Source organism: Tyto alba, unplaced genomic scaffold, assembly GCF_018691265.1.
Source record: "Tyto alba isolate M040663 unplaced genomic scaffold, T.alba_DEE_v4.0 Super-Scaffold_41, whole genome shotgun sequence".
Taxonomy (NCBI): domain Eukaryota; kingdom Metazoa; phylum Chordata; class Aves; order Strigiformes; family Tytonidae; genus Tyto; species Tyto alba.
The window spans coordinates 2,099,272-2,120,469 of NW_024881317.1; the positions used below are offsets into that span (position 1 = coordinate 2,099,272).

Consider the following 21,198-nt stretch of genomic DNA (forward strand, 5'->3'; position numbering starts at 1 on the left):
CAGGGGATTCCCTTTCGCCATGGAAATCCAGAAGCGCCCTTTAAATCCCCTTTGTACTGTCACGTAACCGGGCAGACACAGAGCCTGGGCAATGGGTCGGACTTTAGTTTCACGGATAATTTTTTTGCATTTCACTCGTTCAAACGCGGGCCAGGTCATTAGGGACGAGTTGCCTGAATTCTTCAGTGGAACAATTTCTAAGTCTCATTCCAGTTCTCAAAGGTCACAAGCGCTCTTTGCACAATTACAGCAGTCGGGCAACGGGCAGCAGTTTTGGTAGTTCTGAGCAAGGATGGAAGTTCGGCAGGCCGGAGTCTGGCTGGTGGAGCCATGTGAAGCCAAGAGCTATGCAGCTGCTTATAGTGCTCTTATTCTGGCAGTAGGCTGTGGCTGGCTGTATGCTGTGTGCTATTCACTAGTGAACAGCAACATATATTCCCAAATGGAACAAGGTAGCTCATTATATATCATACATAAGCACACGCTGACCGTATTGAAGTTAGCAGGTGTCCCTTGAGTGAAGAACCTAAAATGAATTGTAATAAAGACAGAGGAGAGAAACAGAATCCTTTCTATCTGTGTGTAAAGAATTCTGATTAGGTGGCCTCCATAGTTGATGACTTCTCATCTTCTGTGAAGATGTTACCAGGCTCGTGCTACGATCACGTATTTCCACTGCTTTGAAAGTGCTCTTTGGCACGCAGAGCACTAAAGCTAAATCAGGAGGGCTGGGGCTGCCGTCAGCAGCGGATACAGAGAAGAACACGAACTGAGAAAAAACATCTAATGGTCGAGGAGGAAGAGCTCCACATAACATGTGCCAGCACCAATTTGAGCAATATAAATTGAGACATACCTATTGCACTCCCTTCTGCTGCTTCTGCCATATTACAATGTCAGAGCACAGGAAGGGCTCAGCTTGGCTGCTCCTTCCAGGTGGGGAGCCCCGATGCTGCCGGCCAGCCTCCCCACGCCGCGTGGGAGCAAAGAGGGAGGCCCACAGAAGAGGGGATGGCGGAGGAGAGAGCAGCATTGACAAGGCGCCGCCGGTCACCCCCAAACAGAGTCACGACTCCCCAACGGAAAGGACGGTCTCTGTGAAGGATGACGGCGACTTTCACCGCAGAGCCGACGCCGCGGCCGGCTCCCTCCAGCAGCTCAGAGGCACAGAGCACGGCGCGAGGGGGGAGGAGGGCCACTCACAGCCCCCCCAGTGCCGCTGGGGTCGAAGGCTTCGCCCACGCGCTCTTTGGTTCCCTGCATACATCGTAGCGCTGGATTGTGCGTGGCAAATAAAAGGCCACTCATCATTCTTGCCGTTACCACTTGTAACTAGAAGGAGCTCAGGCAACCGCCCACTGTTAACACCTCGGAAAACTGAAATGTGGCAGCAGTTGAAACCGATGCAGAAGTCAGGGGGGAGAAGGTAAGAGTGGCACTACATGAGCTCTAAGGAAAAAGTACCCAGCATTAGATAAAAGCGGTGAAGAACAGATCTTGATATATAGCCAACAGAGCTGTAAAACAAGCAGGATGTGACATTTCTATCTGCGGCAGACTTTTAACGGAAAAAACCTACACGCAGAAACGCGAGCCTCCTGAAACCAATTAAAGGCTTTTCTCTTTCTCTCAGGGCATGGAATATTAGCTGCTCCTGCAGTCGATTCAAAAAAGCCAAACGCACCCACACTGAATGAAAACGTTTCTTAGGAACATCAACCCAACTCCACCTTTGTGCCACACAGTCTTCAAAACTGCTCCACAGAGCTCCAGGCACAGGCAGAACAAACAAGACCTACTGATTACTCTGGGCTGTTCTCTTAGCAGGCTAGACAGTTCATTTAGGTTCAGCTCTCTAGTAACATCCGTTGGATTGCAGCAGGTTTTCCTTTGAAGTAATACAAAATGGGTGTCAAAAGCTTCTACAATACCTTGAAAATCTGAGCTGTGGCGTTTTGCATTTTTCTTTGTTTGGCTGGTTGGGTTTTTAAAATTTTATTTTATGAATGTATTTCCATAGTCCATAAAGCAATGTCTGTGGAGGTCAGGCAGTTAATGAGATAAATTATCATCTCCTCCAATACATCGGGAGCTGTTAGAAGGCGGCCTGTGCAAAGGTCAGGTTTAAATAAAGAACGATACAATCATAGAGATTAGCAAATATCTATTACTTGAGTCCATCCTCATTTTCTGAGGATACACAACAAGGGCATGCGTTCACGATTGTAGGTGTCACATCCTGGTGGGATTGCATGGCAAATCAGCACAACATCAGGAGCTTTGGGGACCTGAGATTTGGGGACTTTCAGGACACGACACGTGTTCAGAAATTAAACTGGAACAGAGCTCACTTGCCAAGTCTAGAACTGATACTTGATTTTCAAACAACAAATGAAAGTTCAAAGATAATCTGGGGTTTTATTATGACTTAGGATTTTTTTAAAAAAAAGCCACCTGTCCACCTCCTTCCATTCCGGGCTAGTTAAGATTTTAGATAGTTTTAAGAGTGGTTTTAGATTAAGCTAAACAAAGCACAGACTAGGACTTTTGAGAATCCCACTGCTGGGAAAAAAAATAGTTGGGAATATGACCTGCAAGACTTACTGGCTGTTTGTCCAAGGAAATATGATGAAGTCTGGAATTGCTCCCTTTTACACAGGCTGCCAAGTGCTGCCAGGAGACGCTCTCCTTCAGCGTGCTCAGCTTAAGGGCCTGCGCTTCATGGTAAAGAGATCTCAAGTAAATAAAGTCAAAATTATAGGGTATCTCTTTACAACTGCCATAAAAATGCTTCACCTTTAAAATGTAAACTTGAGAAGGAAAGGAAACATAAATTCTTAAAGAGTTACTAAATTACAGCTTTTCTTCCTCCAGTTTAACTGTTTTATCTGCATCTAGTATTGATGTCTGCATTATTGTAAAGAGCACACCTGCTATTTTTAAAGAAGTTTTCGAATGACACTGTAAAAATGTCAATTAATAAAATAATAATGCAACTTGGGCGTTAAAAAGAGAGCTTCTCTTATGACTTTTAAAATTCGCAGTAGAATTGATTATTTCAGCAGCGATCTCAGACAGGATCTTATCCGGCTGCCATCTCGTGGCAGCTGCTGGGATGGTCTGGTGCTGGCCTGAAAACTGAAATTTTAGGGCCGTAGACCTGGCCCTAACTTCTATCCTGCTGGATATAAGATTGGAAGATGGTCAGTGAAAACCCCGTAGCTCTTGTTTGGAAATAACACGTAGAAAATGCTGCATTCTATCTGGAGAACTCTTCAGATGCATTTATGAATACAGAAGAACGCATCCCACCGCAAGCATCCCTCAAAGCATTCGCTCGCCTAAACCTTCCCAGCTCTGGAATTCTCCTTTTGGTATGTTCTGCCTCGTCTTTTCCTCTGCGCCCAAACTGAACAATTTAACCCAGTGTTCTCTCCCTACTACTGCAAAAAGTGTGGGGCTGTGTAAGCTATCAGACCGATGAAAAAGGCGAGTTACAACCCCACTTCTTCTGTGTCCACAGATCACAAACCCAAGTCAGTTTATGCACGCAAGCAGTCCCACTCCATTAAATGGACTTAATTTAGCTGCTTGACAAGCTGGGATCTGAGCAGCGTTTGGTCGATACTGTGCAAAACTTCGCTTTGAAGGGTCAAGGCCTCGCTCTTAAAGACTAGTCTTGGAAGGAGAGTTGGGAATCGGGAGTGATTCAGCCCAAGTTAGGCACCTAATTCTTCTCCTCTACTTTTTCCCCCCTCAAGACATTGAAAACAGCGTGTCTCCATCTCCCTTTCCCTGGGGAATGAATCACAGGTGCTTATAGCCGGGACAGAAACGGATTCCCGAGGCAAACAGAATTATGTCGAGTCCCCAGCTCTCTCTGCCCCCCGGATCCCTGCCGGGGTGCTCTCGGCCAGGCAGCTTGTGGCACCCGATGCACCATCCCGCGGGTGCGTCGCCGTGCTCAGCCCCGCGCTGCGCTCCGGGCCGGGCAGAGCCGAGCGCGGTCAGGGGTAGGCTCTGCCTTGCCACCTCCCTCGGCTAACCCAACGCCGCGACTCCGACCTTCGCCTCAGAGTTACGCCCTAAACAAACAACGAAATGCAAGAAGTGACATGCGCTAGGCCGCAGGAGGGACAGGCGCGAAGACCATCAGGCAGGAGCTCAGTCCTCCTGCAGGCACTACCCTCAATGCTGTCCGTTACGAGCTGCAACCTCCTCCTGTTCTACCGTAATTTAAGGAAGAGCTGTATGCAGATTGAGGACGATACGATCTGTAGAATTACTTGCTGTACAGTGGCAAACACGCCAGCTAGGACTGCACGAGTGACAGCCTGAAAAGCTCCCAGGGAGGATGAGGGAAATGGAGCCGGGAGAGGCTTGGCTACCAAGCAGGAGGGCGTGGGAAGCCCACTGGAAATACAAGACGGAGTATCTTATATCTGGAAGGTTACAACTCCTCGGGGCCCGAGGACAGCATTATATCTGGAAGGTTACAGCATCGCCCAGCTCCTCGGGGCCCGAAACAGCATCCCTCTCGTCACCTTTTGGTCAGCGTAGACCGCAAGAACTGCAAGAGAGTAAAGATGTCGCTGTGTCTGTGACGGGCACAAAGCTCTACAGGGACCCAAGCAGAGATGACTTTTCCACTTCTGCCTTCGCTCTGGCTTCCCCCTGACTCGTGCGTTGGGCAGACGTGCGTTGCTCCTTACCCATCACGCGGAGTCTCTTTGCTACAGCAATATGACGAAAGCACGTTGAAGGAAAACACTCGCTAACAGTAGCAATTTTTAACAACACAAGCGACGCCCCGTTGTTCGCATCCAAATGAATGTTGTGCTTATGACACAGAGATTTTTTTAAAGGCTTTCATCAGGTGAAGAGCCTCAAACGCGAAGGACACGCATTTCTTCCCTCTGCTCTGAAATCCCCTTCGCGCGCGTGCACAGGGGAAATACATCTGAAGGCAGGGATGGCAGCACGCAGCTGCTCAGTCCACAAAGGCAGAAATATGATTTCACTTATTTGGCCCTGCACATTTCTTAAAGAGTTGTATTTATGTGGCATGTAACTTTATGAACGTTTCAGGGATTTTTAAGTATTTAAATACTCAGACTGTATTGGTAACAGATGTTCAATGATATATTTAATTTTTAGCTTTACTGAAAATATCATGTATCAGTTGATATTTTCCGTAAAATATAACTTTGAAAGAATGCCTAAGTACACTGTACTTCCAGGAAATGTATCTGAGCCTTTCAGCTACTGCATTAAAGTGGGCACTTCTGAAATTAGTGAGCAAATGTTCTGAGAGTCTAATAGGATTTCTTGTTTGCCAAAAAAATAGTGCTTTCAGGAACACAATCCTTTGTGTAATCTCTCTCTCCCAAGACAGATGGCATCATTAATTGCCTCTACATCTAGTTAAATTTAAAAACCTGTGCTTAAATAATGTTAAAGTTGTGGTACATGCTGACAAACATAGGAAATATTAAGGTAGAATCAATTGGAAACAAGGGAAGAAAACAAAGACAGAACAGACAGGAATAATGAAAGGCCACAAGAAACCCCGACTGATTTACTACCTCCTTGTTCATGCCAGGAAATGTTACAACCTTAACAATCGAGGAAGCGTTCCTGCGTTTCGGTGAACTCCTGGCTTGAGTGAAGCAACTGGCAAAACTCCCGTTGACTTCAGTGGGTGAGGATGTCATCCCTTAATCTTTTTAAAGCAACTTGACATGGAAGGTGTCCAGTGTGGCTTATCCGCAGTTCTAATTACAATTCCTCTGTAAATACATCTGGGGACTCAAATGTAACTGTGCTCTGTATTTCAAAGCTAGCATCATTCCGATTCTCTGGTTTACCACAGTCACCCCACAGTGGTATCGGTTACCAAAAGCCTGATTTTAAGCCTTCTCTGAGCTTAAAATGGAATATAATTATCATAGCACTGCCAAAGAGCCAGCTTTTGCCAATAGATACCATATGCTAACTCTTTGGTTTTAAATACAAGCCCTGTGTTTAAAGCCTTTTCTCACACCACACAAGCTGTGATTTTTCCGACGCCTGGGAGGAACAGACACCCAAAGGGGTTTGAGTGCAAACAGCCACACCAGCCTCTGAAAGTCCTCGCACACTACACAGCCTGTCCCGTTAAATACAGATATGTTCCCTTTTACAGGGAAACACCACACTTCTTACACAGTGAGGGTCCTAATTGAAGACTGTAGAGGAAAACAATAAAACAATGTCAAAAGAGCGAAAACCGAGGAGATGCACTGGAAATACAAGAAACGATGGAGACTTGATGCTGAGTTCTTGAATTAGCATCTGTATCCGTATGCTAATCTTGAATGTGTATAGTTGTACCCAGGAAGCTCAACAATATTATTCATCGCTAAAGAATTTTATGTTCTTTAAAAATTATCTCATTTTTCTTTAGTCTTCACACGCAAGGCCGCTAGCAGAACGCTGAGCACTCAGCCTCTTCACCCAGATTTTGCTTCATTTGTTTTATTTCAGTCTGGCATTATGCTTTAGGTTTTTACACCTGGCTGTTATAATATTCAATGCGGTTTGGCCAATATCAACCAGATTTGCAAGAAGGTAAAATCATCAAATATAGTCAACTCCCATGAGATTCCTACAATAAGTAAGCGGACAGAGGAAAGCGGCCTTAGCAGTGACCTTACAGTGGGAAAAGCTGCAGGGTGAGTTCAGCTGGAAAACTTGGGAACTCAACTTCAGGGTACCGATCTCTGGGAAACCTGGCTTCACTCTTTTTAAGCTCATGGAAGTCTTTTTTATTTTTAAACAGAATACAGCATTCCATAATGCCCTTCATTTGGTTTTCACAGTGTCTGACTGGTGAAAGAATTTAATAGATTGTGTTGTGACAAAGAAATCTGACTTTGTGGCTAAAACAAATCCCAGATTACTCTAGCACAGAAACACACCAGATGAATATTTTCTTACAAACTGTGATCAAGGCTGATCATCAACATTCGTGCCAGGGATTAAACTGCTTCTTTAAAATCCGTGCTCTTACCTGTTTGTTCCTTGGCACTGGAAGCAGCGTGTGTTGGGACGGTATCTTCCATCACCTTATGAGGCCTGAAAGTTCTGTTACGCATCCTAAGGGACCGCGGCCACCCGTCCGCTGCTTCCCTGCCATCCACCGTAGGCGGCAGCAGATTTTGGACTCGATACCCTTCTGCTCTCTCGAGTTATTAAATTAATTTTTACAGTGTCAAAAGTTCTGATACAGCTGACCGTGAGGTTTTGCAGGTAGGCTTGTAAACTCTGGCGGGGAGGACCGGGGTCACTCGAGTGGTTCCGATTTTGCCTTTTAAAAAGACCCCGTTACTCATCCACGCAAATGACTCTCCAGGGCAGAATTCCACGAGAAAACATTTATTTAGCCCCTTCCGTTCTGCCTGATAGAAGTCACAGCGTGCCCCAGCACTCCAAACCTGCACCGGCTTCCTAGCGGCGTTTTTCCTTCTAGGTAATTCAAGGTGTTAACCTTCGAATAGAATTATTTAAAACGTTGTATTCTTCAGTCTAGACTCTCCAAAAGGCCACCCATTCCTCCCCACGTTAGCGCAACCTGTGCCTGCAGTTAACGTGCCCGCCGTGTAACCTCTGCAGGACTGGAGGAGGTATGATACACCGCCAGCCACTGAATTTCACAATGCGTCACGCAGTACCTGGATCTGCTGATCTTCTGTTGAAGTATTTTTAAAAACTCTAAAGCAAACCGGTTGCCAACCGCGTCCACGTCTGCGCGGCGGCAGAAAGCAGCGTGTGGCCTCAGGCTGGAGGAGGGGAGCTGGACTGGTGTCGTGCGCTGCTCGGCGCTCGTGGCACCCTGCTTGCAGGGAGCCTCAGAGCCTTGACAGACCAAAAGGGCTCCATAAAAACACTCAGAAGCCTGTGCGGCCCACGCGGCACGCTCGTTGGGACAGGCAACCAGAGAGGGAATTCCGCAGGAACATTTATGCTAGATATCAACAGCTTGGGCGAGCGCGTAGAGCACGGTTGAAGAAGTTCCTGCCCCTCACGTGAGATGATGCTGGGGCGCTGCAGTCAGGCTGCCGGGCCCCTGGGAAGCAACGCGGGCGCGTTTCAACCCCTGCAACGACGTCTTTAATCACACACACTGTCACCGGACACACAGTGACCCCAGTCTGCGTTCTGATACTGGGGGGGGGGCACGTTTGCATCCGGCCTGAGGATCACATCTATCTTTCTTGCAGAAAATTCTTCTCTCGGGCATTCTAAAAGCCAAACTGAGAGCAAAAGTGGTTTGAAGGGGCGCGTTTTCCTTTTCGTTCACAACAAACTGATATCCCCCACTCAGCTGTTCTGTACCAGCCAAGAGACAGGAACTCCTGACCCAGGGCTGTAGCTTCTTGAGATGTGATAACTGGACTGCTCTCCATTACCTCTCTCTGCTTAAATTCGCCGTTACGACGTAACCCAAATCGCTCACCACCACCACCCTATTTGCTCTAAGAAATTGTCAATATCCCCTCTTCCTCAGATTCATCCTCCAACCTCAGATCTGCATCCCTACAGACACTGGTTTACTCCAAAAAGTACAACAATCCCTGTAATTATTTTTACAGAGCAAAATACAAGGGATTCAGGACATTGAAACTAAAATCATCTAAACACCTCAGCCATAAGACCGTTGGCTGTAATTACCAGCTTAATGCAGAACGCACTTATTTTAGGGGGAAAAAAAAGTCATTAGGAAGAATTAAAATATTATTTTTCATCACTCGGCTTTGAAAGCAGCCCTACAGGCTTTGCTGGTTTGTTACTCTTCAGGCTGATGAAAAGGTTCCTCAGGTCCACTTGGCAGATCAGGCCAAATTTTTATGCTGTTAGAATAACCACGTGCTTTTAGCTCCCTCCGCATGCCCTGCAGCTTACAAATAAAGTTTGTTCGAAAGGGCAAAGCCTCCTCCTGATATCTGTTGGAATCAAGTAGGAAAACAGACATTTCTTGATCTCAGGGTGAAGTAACATATCTGCCCCACTCACCTGCTGCTCCATCGTTTGCGGGTGGATGAAAGTCACAAAATCAACCGAGAAATAACCAAGCACTCCTTTAGATTTACAGGTTTCTCCGATTTTTAAGCAGAGCGAATTAAGAACTGCTGGATCAACAGAACCTTGTGGAATGGTAGTGCCAGATGATCTCAAAGGACCGTCAGCGTGGAGCTGGTCTCCAGATGACACTATTTTTATCTTGCCTGTTGGCTCTATCAGCATATCCACCGTAAGGTTTGTGACATTTTCTGAGAACGGGAAGGCTTCTATCACACCACCTAGTAAGAAATGAATTAGCTGTTAAGCTGGTAATCAAATTCACATGTGATGCTCTTCAGAGTGCACAGAATGAACCCATCCAGCCCCTGTTGTGCTCAGACATTGCAGGGAGGACTGCTATGGAGCTACAGCAAGTAAATAAATGTAATGTGAGCAGCATAGCTAGAACCCATGAATCTCTTAGAAGAGAAGGAAGCTATCTCATCTACTATAGCACTGTCCCCTTCAATCAGTGACTTTTGAGCTGCAGATGCTTTGCAAGCAGTTCCAGACTGGATAGATCCCATGTCTGACAGGAGAAATATGCTCTTGGGTAGTATGAATGAATCCGGCGCTGTCCTGCAGCCCAGAGAAATGCCGGGCCCAGAACAGCGGTGAAAGGCAATGTCGGGACCTCGGGGGCGGTGGCATCTCCTGCTGTGAGCTTGTCTTGGACATTCCCATCCATACAACGGCCTGAGGTAGGCAGTCTGCCTTTTGGTATTCATCCACACGAGGAACTCTGTGTGTAGGTAGGAAGGCTCGCAGATGACAACTTCTAGCAAGGTTGTGCGTAGGAAAATCACAAAGAAAACTGGCTGGCATTCGGGATTAGCCTTTTTATTGCCTAGAAGGCCATAATTCATTTAGTCAGGATAAACTAGTTTGTAATAAAAATTGGTACTAGATACGTTAAGTGGCGTTATTTTTCCAAAAAGTACTTCCAAAGCTTCGAATCACCCTTGTCTCTTCCACAGCCAAAGAAATGTATGAAACGTATATATCCATTATAGAGAAAACGAAATGATGGCAGGGCAGAATCGCCACAGAAATTTACTACCCGTGCACAAACACTGCATCTTTTCCATCCAAAATTTGGCATACAAATGTAGGATGCTAACGTGTCTGTGCAAAGCCCGCTCACCGAGAACGCTGGTTTGCAGCGATTCAACAACGGGTTTGTCTGCGCTGCCTCTTCGGGACAAACAGGGGCTCAGCTTCGGAGCTCTCGGCCAGTCGAGTGCTGGCCAGCTTGGATCCAAAGGTGCCGTGAGCGGGTTTAATGCAGGAAGCCCTGCTGAGGGCTCGGCACCGCATGAACAAAACTATCCAGCTTGGAACTTGTTCATATTCCTTTGGTTGGAGGGCAAGAAAGAGCACGGCAACAGCGTGACTCGGAGTCTGTGCCAATGTTCTGTAAGGGACAATACGCGCTGCATTACTGATCCTCCGTGGCAACACCACCTGCCTGGAAGGCAAAAACTGGGGAGAAAGCTCAGCTCTTCTCCAAGCTGTTAAAGGTCATGAGCACATTTGACTCCAGGCAACGTACCTATGTAGCATCCAGAGTTTACATATAGCTCCCTGCCTGGCCCCACGGGAGGGAAAGGCAAGTCTCGCCGCTGTTTGCTCACCGACACCTAACAAAGACGAAATATCCTCACAATTTCCTACGTGCAAGCTCACGTGCTAGCACTCCCCAAAGCCCTTTTGCCAAACGTGCCGGCCTCCAGTACAGTAACCCAGGATGAAGGACTTGGTGCTTATTGATTCAGAATCGTGGAAGAAAGGTAATCCAGGATTAATCTAGGTTAAATGCTTGGATAGGACATATGAATGATAGAACAGTTGCCTATAATTCATTTGTAAATGAACATTGGAAGCGTAATGGAGAAAAAAGAGGAGATAAATATTTAAATGGGCCCGAGATTAACAAGAATATGGCATACAATATGGTATAATTACTTCTTATAACACTTAACAGCGACTTTGCAGTCTTATTTACCTTGACTAAGAAATGTTTGGAGGAATTTTTCCCATGTAGGGAATCGTTTCTCATTGACTGGCTGTACGTGCTGTGCTAAAAGGCCCGGCAGCTCCTGGGAGATCTTCACCAAAGCTGGCTCCTGCAGAAACAAATTAAATAGAACCACAAGCAATTTTACTACAGAAATGAAAACTGCTTGTGGGGTGATTAAAAACCAGGCCTCCAACAGGCAAAAAAAAAAAAAAAATGTGGTTACTGTTTACCCACAGTCAGGAAGCCTTTTTTAATTTTTCTACTTACTCCTCTTCCCTCCTATAGAAAACTGTCCTTCTCTGAAAGACAATCCCCCCCCTTCAGTATAGCATCTATTTCATTAGAATTTATATCAATAATTTGATCTGGCAACTGAAAACGCTAAGCACTTGGTAACTGCTTAGGGATCAATACCAGCAGTCAATAACTTCTACGTTGTTTATATTTTGAAATGGAGTATATTGAAATAGTCACATATGCCAGTTTTACTGAATCCATGTTTAAGCTGATACATCAACACAAACACATTTAGCTATCAAAATAAAAAACCAAGGAGGAATAACCACCCAAAAGTATTTCTAAACCAGGAGATATCCTTTTACACTCTCCCATCTGTAACATAAATTCACAAGTGTACTTGTTTCTCTATCTTTAGTAGAATTTGATGAGTCATACTATAGGAGATAAAGGAGCTTCTTCCTAGTTTCAGATGCTTTACTATATTATCACACGCACAAAGCAACCCCATTAAATACAGAAACTAGCTGCATTGTTTTTACTGTTCAAAAATGTCCCAGAAGTGCACAAGCACATAAAGCGCAAGGACCCTGACTCTATTGCTTCAGGCTCCTTTTCTTGCTGCTTCATAAGCGCTCGCCTGCTTCCCCCGGGGCTCTTCGCTTCTGTTTTACATCCTCTCTCTTCAGCATCCCGTGCTTCAGAAGATGACCAACAGTCCTCCGATCTTGGCAATGTCCTGAGCCACAACCGTATTATCTTTAGCTCTGGAGGAACACGCTAAAACCTAATGGTTAATAGCTAAGAATATTAACCGTAATATAAGGGAGAAAAAAAAAAATATTTTTCCAGACCAGTGAGTCTGAAGAGGTGGGATTTGTCATGAAGAGCATAACGTGACATAACCCAAAATACAAATTAAAAAAAAATCAGTTTATTGTGATTTATCTGCCAGAATGAGAAGTAGAATGACTAGCGTATCAACTTTGCGTATAGGAGACCTAGATATATCTTGTTCCTGAACTCAGTCTGCCTGAAACTGCAGGGAAGTGGTTTTCTGTCAGTGCCTCAGCTGCCCAGCCATGGAAGGGGGATAATTGCTGGCCCTACCTCACATGCAATTGAAAAAAAAGATACCTTAAAAATACTGAGGTGCCTAGAAAATGATGATGATCTAGGCCATGTGGGCTCCTATCATACACTAAAGAGAAACAGATGTTGACTTTAAACATCTCAGAAAAAAAAATGCTAAAAAATTGTTTTAGTTAGTTTATCAATAGAGTGAGCAGCACGACCTGAACCTTATGGCAAAACCAAAGAGCCACATAAAATGTGAAATCCGAGTTCAGAATTTACCCAGATTCAGGTCTTATACGGCTTGCTTTCTTCAAATCTGCAAGAAGGAATTTAGGTTTTGGAGATCTCCGCTGCCTAAAACAACAGAGCAGTGAGCAAGTATCAGTTGGCCTTGCCTTGATTTGTATTTCCCTTGAAACATCGCTAAGCCAAGAAGCCTCGAGATCAGGCGGTTCGTTGCACGGTGAAAATAAACGCAGCTTTGGAGAGAGGCTCTGAGCCACGATGGATGTCACGGAGTTGCTGACCTACAAATCGGTTTGCACCTCAGTGCGTTCGGCAATACCTCTGCCACACCGAGTCTCCTCCCTGAGACGGAATGACTTTGGGGGGTTGTGCAAATTAAACAGAAATATAAAACCAAACAAACAAAAGAAGAGGTATGCAGTGGCTGCCTGAAAGCTTTTCGTGAATTACTGGGGGAAAAAAAAAAAACAGGAATCCCTGCTGGATGTGTAAAGGCATTCGAGAGTGCTGTGACCAAGCTTGTGTAAGTAAAAATTAAACTATGGGCATGTCAACTGGGACACAATTTTCCATTGCGACAATTCTGAGGGACACGAGGGCAGCCACACCAGCTCCACGGAGCTGGGGACAGCAGCAGCTCCTTTTAGACAGAGCTGGTTTTGAGGATCACACACGGCTGTGAAAGCAAGCTCCCTAAAATGGGTGCAAAAGCAAGCAGAACTTCCAAACTCGGAAGGGTACCAAAGGGCACGCTTACCTGGCTCACAAGTGGAGGCCGCTGGTAAGACAGAGCCTCCACTCACCTCATCTACACACAGAGTAACATCATCAACGACTACTCTTAGTCCAGAAGACGGACTTTAGACGGGCAAGACTTCATGGTGTTTCCTCCACAGCCCCAGAGTCGCTTGCTTCAAGGAAATCAGAGAGTTTTGGAAGGGAACTCGACCACTGGGTGAGCTCGGCCAGGGCAACGTGGAGGCGCGGTGCCCCGGAGCAGGAGCACCTTCCAGCTCAGGGCCCCCTCGGCGCTCGCTGACTGTGTGGGATGCGAGTGCCAAAACCAGTCGCCTTACGGAAAGAAGACGGGGGGCTGGTAAAGAAATCACCAATTCGAGAAGGTCTGACGAATGTTCTTGCGACATCAGACCCAGTGTAACAGTGCTTTCAACAGGTAACGCCCAGGTGATCGAGGTGTTCACAGAAGGGAGTCGGGCAACCGCTTTTTAAGGATCAGCACCTGGAATTCTAGTTGAAGTTTTTTTGCAACTGTAAGCTTTGAAAAGGCAATAATTATCGGGAGTTTTAGTAGGCAAATTCAAGCCCAGATCCAACATTCACTCATGAAGTCAAGCCTTTTAAAAGGATCAGTGCTCGGTAGGCTAATTTCATTTAACTTGGACGGTATCTCCAGGAGAGCTTACCAATGCTTTATCTCTTGATGTGGCCCAAAACAATTCAGAATCATAGGCTCAATGGAAACAGGGAGCATTTGTTTCACATCTTTCAGCTGATGTGTCTTAGTACCAGTAAAAAAGGAGAAGCCCAGATACCGTTGACACTTCACGTAGAAAACTTTAAATCTATCCAGATCTCATTTGTACCTTTTTATAACGATAAGGATGATAAAAAATTACACCTTCCCCCCCCCCAAATGTAAAATAATTTCTCACCCTTCTGCAAGCTGAATTTTGAAAGGCTTTCTTAGACTGGCAATTGCAACAACAAATTAGGACCAAATGTGGCCTGTGTTGAAGGCACCGGTAGGAAATCTGCTCGAGACAGATCAGACAGCATAGAAAAGCCTGTGGAGAAGGTAAGTAAATAAATGGAAAGAAGAAAGAGACTTCAAAATAGGAAGAAAGGCCTGGGGACAGAAAGAGGCTGCAGAGCAGAATGCATGAGAAAGACCTAGGGCTTTTTAGCTAAAAATCAGATACGAAAGGAAATCATTTAGACCTTGCAAGCAAATAGAGTGAAGAAAGTAACTCCAAGTAAGTAAAGCTGACTGGGCCAGAGAAGAATAAAATCAGCAGACAGATCCTCAGCAATACAAACTGCCACATCTCTGCGGAAGTCAATGAAGCTGTGGCAATTTATGCCGCTTCAACGGCCCTGGGACAATTCCCACCACTGACACAGTATATCCTTCCCCTTGCAGTCAGTGGAGCCGTGCTAACTTATTCCAGCTGCCTCGACATGAGTTGGTCCAGCCCAGCTTATTCTTCCGTTCTCAGCGACACCAGCACACGTGGTTATATTGGAAGAGGCCAGTGACTGCTGTCCCACTGTCCAAATAACTTCTATTATTTCCTGGTTTGGAAATGAAGCTGATTTGACATTTTTTATAACTCAGACAGGTACATGCTGGCCAGAACCACAATCTACTGCACTGAACAAAACAATTTGAGAGGTTTATAAAAATGGAAATGTTTTTGGAAGTGCTAACGCTGAATACCCTATCTACTTAAAGTTTGCAACCTGATTTAAAGCCCAGGCATTTAATTGTTAACTGCAAATTTTAAAATTAAAACGTGCCAATTTTGCCTTCCACGAGCTGGAAAAGTATGTTCTGATAGAAGGTAACATCATGTAAAACAGCCATCATTACCAAGTAACACAAATGTTTTTCGTATGTAAAATTGCTTTGTAAAATATTTGCTCCATCTGCTGAAAGTAGCAAAGACAATTTTCCCTGATAGCTAATGGCCCATTTCAGCTGTATGGCAAGCGATTCACCGTGGCTGTGACTTGCATTAAGTAGAATGGTGAAAACAGTGCACAGAATTCTCCACTTATGTAGTATTATCTACTCACTGCTTCCTGAGAGCCCGTCCCTCATTATCATGGCCTTCGCTTTGGATCAGCACACAGGACTAGGGTTGCTTTGACTCAAGAGGCTTTTTGTCAAACTGAGGCACATATGCTATGCTTCAATACAAAAGCACAAAACAGCCACTTTCCTTGACTACAAGAACAAGAAGGTTAGTTCTCTTTCAACTTTCCAGCACTTAAACTGCTGTTCCTTTTTTCACACCACATGGGGCCATGGATTTCTCTTCTGGCTCATGCTGTCACTCTGCACGCTGAGGATTTCAATATATAAAGATCAAGCACTTCTTTTAATTCTAAATTCAACTAAATACACGCACAAAAAAAGGAAAAAAGGACCCACTGGCCTAGTCCAAATCCCCCCCTCCCATTTGCTTGGTTCATTGTATACTTTGCTATTTCCATTGAAAAGCGCATGTTTACATTGTGCCCTGAACTACTTCAACATCTGCTAACAGACCAATAAAAAATAAATAAACCAGGATTGTTTAGAAAGAGAGATCCTTTCTATTTCCTCTGAACACTCCTAAACTAGCAACAGCAATATGCTGCGAGATCCCTTTTCGTAGATGTCATCTCGGAAAACAATATATGTATGTGGGGAAATCAAATATAAAATCACCACAGCCTGTGCGACCAAAAATCAGACGGAAGGAGGATCTTGAAAGCTCGATGAGTTTGTCAAATAATTCTGCATGTTTATACACAGCATGTTAATTTGAGATTAGGACAATTTAATTAAATAGTTTGCTTTTTTAATCAAAAACCCCCACACCATGTGCATTGCTATTTTATGCATAAAAAGCATGTCTCTTGCAAGGTTGCAGCGTTTGTTTTTCAAGGTTCCCCACATCTACCTTCGGAGCAGAGAAAACGTAACTGTCATAACCTTCAAATATCTCTTTTTTAAAAAAAAACACGTTTCTTTCAAATGCAGCAGTTGCAAGTTCAGCACACTGGGATATTAATCCTCATATAAAATGAGATAAATGACATTTGAATGCATCTTTTCTGTAATTTTTTGGCAAATGCACAAACAATTCGGATGCCCTCAGATTAATACTACTTTCCTAATTCATTTATTTTTCTCTATTTCAATCTGTAAAGTTTGTTCACTTCTGCTCGCTTGCCCTCCCTTCTGGCTTGTATCTCTAAACAAAGGATTCTAACGAATTCCAAAAACGTAATTTCAAAAAGAAAAAAGACATCATATAGGTAATCGACAGTCACTTCCCAGGAATTTTATCTGAATTGCTGAGCTGTAATGCTAAAGGAATCGCCAGGCAAAACCTGCATTGTGTTTCACAAACAACACACAGTTAAACTTCTTTTATTCTTCGAGTTGCCTGTGTGTTGCTTTTTGGATTTTAGCAAAATAAACGTTTTTAAAATAATCCAAGCAGGCATTTTATTGGCTGCGATAACATTAACGGATTTCAGATTTCTTTAGTGCTCTTGCTTTATCCTCTCCTTCCACACTGTTATTGCTACAAACTGGCACTTAAATTCAATTGATTCCAAATATTCTGGATCCATATGGCCTAAAACCCTGGAGCTGAAGTTCTGATATTGCCTCACTGCTGTTTTCTAGCATTTGCCTCTACTCCAGTCCCCAGATGGTGGAAGTAACATTTAAACCTCCTTTCCTCTGCCTTGTACAATAGACCTTGGCACCATTTCAACTGTTTACTCCGGTAATTAACAGCACTGATACCACAACAATTACAACTCCTACAATCTTAACACAATAATGCTATGAATTAGTGAGAGCTAATGGCTGGAAGGTATAGTGGTTCCAGACTGCGAGATCTGTGCATTTTTAGAATAAAATAAAAGGTACAAACAGCACGCTTGCGGTAGACAATGATTACCTAGTAATTAGTTTACACAAAGCTTCCTATTTAATGGCAAAACGCTGTAATTAACGCGTGACAGAAAATCAAAGGGTACTTTGTAAGCATATGAAAAATTAACACTGCAGGCCTATAGCTTTATGTACTGATTAGAAGCATATTAAATCAATAGGACATACAAACTAACAGCTTGCATATCTGATTATTGCTAGTCCCAGGAACGGATATCATGGCTTTAATTTAACCGGGGGATACAATTATCATGCTCTATTTTACTTAAGAGTTGAGAATCACCTGAAACGTCACCACGGCAGACACGCAGATATATTAATAAACTGAGAAAGAGCACTAAGGACTGTTTGCAGATACAGTGAATATTTAAATTGTTGAGGAGATGTTGCTGACAGAGCCCTGCCCGTACCAGGAAATAACCTGCAGCTGTATTGCCTCGTAGCTTATCGATTTCTTTCTTAAGTCTTCGGGTTCTTTCCCTTTTCCTATTAAACACAGTATCAGTCAGAAGAAATTTTAAAAACCCGTCACAATGCTGTAAATGCATCTTCTGTGTATCACGACAGAGTTTCTGGCCCTCTTCAGGCTGAAAAAAATACCACACCTGCAACTGCATGTGTACAATAACCAGCAGCAGCAAAGGCTACCGGCCGAAGAACCCCCTCGGTGGCCTTCAGGTGTCAATACTAAAACCAATTCAATTGCTTGTGATTTATTCCAGTTTCAGTGACGTTTGTAGCGCTGCCCTGGAACGAAGCTGATGGCGTTACAAAAGGTGATCGGAGCGGGGAAAATGGGAACGGGTAGCGGAAAGGAAAAAAGCTGTATTAGGAACCCAGACTGTGTTCAAAGACGGTCAGAAACAATCGTGTGCTGGCCATGCCGTGTTTCTAAAATTACATCTTTGACAGTCCTATGGTTGGTTTTAATTTGACCTGTTCCTAAACGCGCTCTTTACTCTGAATTCCATCCTTCAGTAAAGAAACAAGATGCGATACGTAAGCTTTAGGTTTCTTACAGTGAATGCAATTCACTCAACCAGTTAAAAATCTCACTGCTATTCCTGATTCTTAAATAATCACAAAATTTATCTGTTGCTTATTACAGGACTTTTGAAAGTTGACTCAACATTTTTCAATTTAAAGGAACAGCCAGCATTTTGCATCATTTTATTTTGGCCTTCGAAACTAATTTTCCAAAAGCAATCAATGCAAAATCCTGTAACCAGGGTCTGAATATTGCTTTATGCAACTCCAACTGAAGCTTGAATTTTCTGGATTTGTCACCTTTTGAAAAGATTCTGATTTCGTCTCACACATTTTAGTGAATTAACCAAGAAACAGTCTGTAAGGAAAACAAACGGTGACAAAATATTGTGACACAACTGGAGGCAGTAAGATTCAGACACTCTAACATTTAAAACAGGAGGCTGCCCAAGCACATTAAATAGCTTTTTTTCTTCTACAATAGATACTTAATGGTGAGTTTTGAAATGGTTCTGTAGTTATGGCCAATTATAATGGCTTATGGAGAGAATATTTGTTGCTTGTTTTTCTGTGTTTTGTTCTATTCTGGTATTTTTGGCTCTTCTTTATTCCCACGCTTGGCCCTTTTTTTGTCTTCAGTCTGATCTTCGTTATCTTTAGGTTTGCTGCTAGGTAAACTCCCATCATGTTGCCGGTCCTGCTGGTTAATTAAGAATCGCAGTGTAATAACAGACAATTCTAAAATTAATTTGACTAGAAATTTAATCTAGTGATTTTGATACTATTTAGAGTTCCTGCATAGTCCTGTATTATTTTATGTAAAAGGGGGACTGTTCAAAGAAGAAAAAAGGCAACACTAACAGGCAGGTGACGTTATCTTTCCTCTAAAAGAGGTCTGCAGGCGTTTTGAGAGTCTGAGGTGGCAGTTTGAGTCCTGAGACTTGGAGTCGGAGTCCAGGAGGCATCGCAGACTTCGACAGCCCAGCGTCTGTTCAAAACCAACCAGAAGGCACCCAATATACTTTGTAAGCCACTTGGCCACCAATCTTCAGCTTGAATTCTGAGTGGGCATCTAAGCACCTTCAAGGCCGTGAAGGTACGGCTGGGCAAGGTCTGGCCCCAAATCTTGTCTCTGACAGTGGTCACAAGTGGATTCTCAGGAGAAGGATGAAAACAGAGCCAGCGTATCCATTCCCGAGATACTCTCCCGGCCTCCAACAATTTGCAGCTCAGAATCCCTCTAAGCCGGAGACTGTGTCAGCGATAACAGTTAACAGTTTTCTCTCTCATGAACTCATACAGTCTCCCAGCAAGGGTCGATGTAAGTATAGATGAGATTGTCCAAAAACTGAACTGCTGACTTGCAGCTTCTTAGCATACTTTGGAATACCATCTATTAATAAGTATTACAGATATCTTTCTCTAGCCATTCCGAACAGGCCATCATGCAATCGCTCTATTGTTTTCTCACTTACTCTAGTAGTAGCAGAACCACATTTTTTGCCATGTACGGACTAACTGAAACTTGACTTGGTACAGAAAACAGGAAGGAAAATGATGATAGAACGGCGTAAGAGCATCTCATAGAGCGCACGTGCCTCAAATGCATACGTTAACCAGTTAAAAATCTGGGAATTTATTTGCTCCCTACAATCGTCATTCACGCTGCAAAATACAACTGCACTGCTAAGGTGTCTCAGTACTTACTGCTCTTTTTGCATGTAACTGGGGCCGGATCCTGATATTCTTTTCCAAACTAGAGAATGTCTCCACAAATGGCCTCACGCCTGTCTAATGTGCGCTTGTGGAGGCAGCAGTTCTCTTGATATTGAATATAATTAGAATCTGGGCCTCGGGATGAAATTTTTTATACGCTGACAGACTTCAGACGTGCACAGTGGGATGAAGTCCTGATAGAGACATTGAGCACAGTTTTTGAATTCTACCCTTCGCGCAGTGACAAAATAATTGTTCAGATAACTAAATGCAGCATCTGAGCTAACAAGGTAAAACACATCGATAATCCTGTCCTGCATCTTGGTTTGCCCAATGTTATGTTTGAAATGAGGAATCTAAAATCAGTCTCATTTTCAGATGGAATAGATTTTTACACAGTTCAAACTCACAAACTACATTATTTTTAATCTGTTGCCTACTACATACCAATGAGGAGAATCTGGGTATCGTGTCTTAAACTGCTATGCAAATGATGCTATTTGTAAGTATTAACATAATTTACTGCTTACAGTCATGTTCTCATTTCTAATAATTCTACCAGAATGGAGAGTCTTTTCACTGTACTCTTAGCCTGCAGGATAGTCTTTCATCAAGAAGCTGAATTTTTTAATAACCTGCCAGCATACGTTTTGTATGTGGCAGCCTATGCTGATGACACAATGTCTTCATTATCAAAAGAAACAGGTCTACATGCTGTAATAGGACATTAAAGCATGCCTGTGCTCATAAACTAATGCTTTGATGTTTAAATGTGTATCATTACAATGGTATTCCTTAACAAAGGACGATTTTAATCCTCTGCTCTCAATGGTAATACTCAGTGGAGACTGCAATTCATTATATATAAAAAAGGTCTCCCGTTCTACAAAAGAAGGCTAAACTCAGAAGGCAGAAAAATTTGAACGCACGTATTCAAACGAGACGTTCAACATGACAGCAAGTTTCAGGCTTTGCCAAAGCCTGCCTTAATACTGGGCTGGATTTACGGAAGTTTTCCTGCTGACTCCAGGAAATTAGATCGAATGCGTTACTCTGTATATATTTTCCAACTTCCAACAAATGTTTATGTTTAAGGGCTTCTAATGGGTTGATTCCT

General features: G+C 43.7%; 1 protein-coding gene across 1 annotated transcript in view; it reads right to left on the reverse strand.

Moving 5' to 3' along the window:
- Window positions 1-21,198, reverse strand: part of IQCH (IQ motif containing H) — a 71,321-nt gene that overhangs the window by 12,498 nt on the left and 37,625 nt on the right. The window contains exons 15-16 of the mRNA XM_042803844.1: window positions 11,108-11,228; window positions 9,055-9,341 (exon numbers count right to left, since the gene is read on the reverse strand). Coding sequence (XP_042659778.1) covers window positions 9,055-9,341; window positions 11,108-11,228 — 408 coding nt within the window. The remainder of the gene's footprint in view (window positions 1-9,054; window positions 9,342-11,107; window positions 11,229-21,198) is intronic.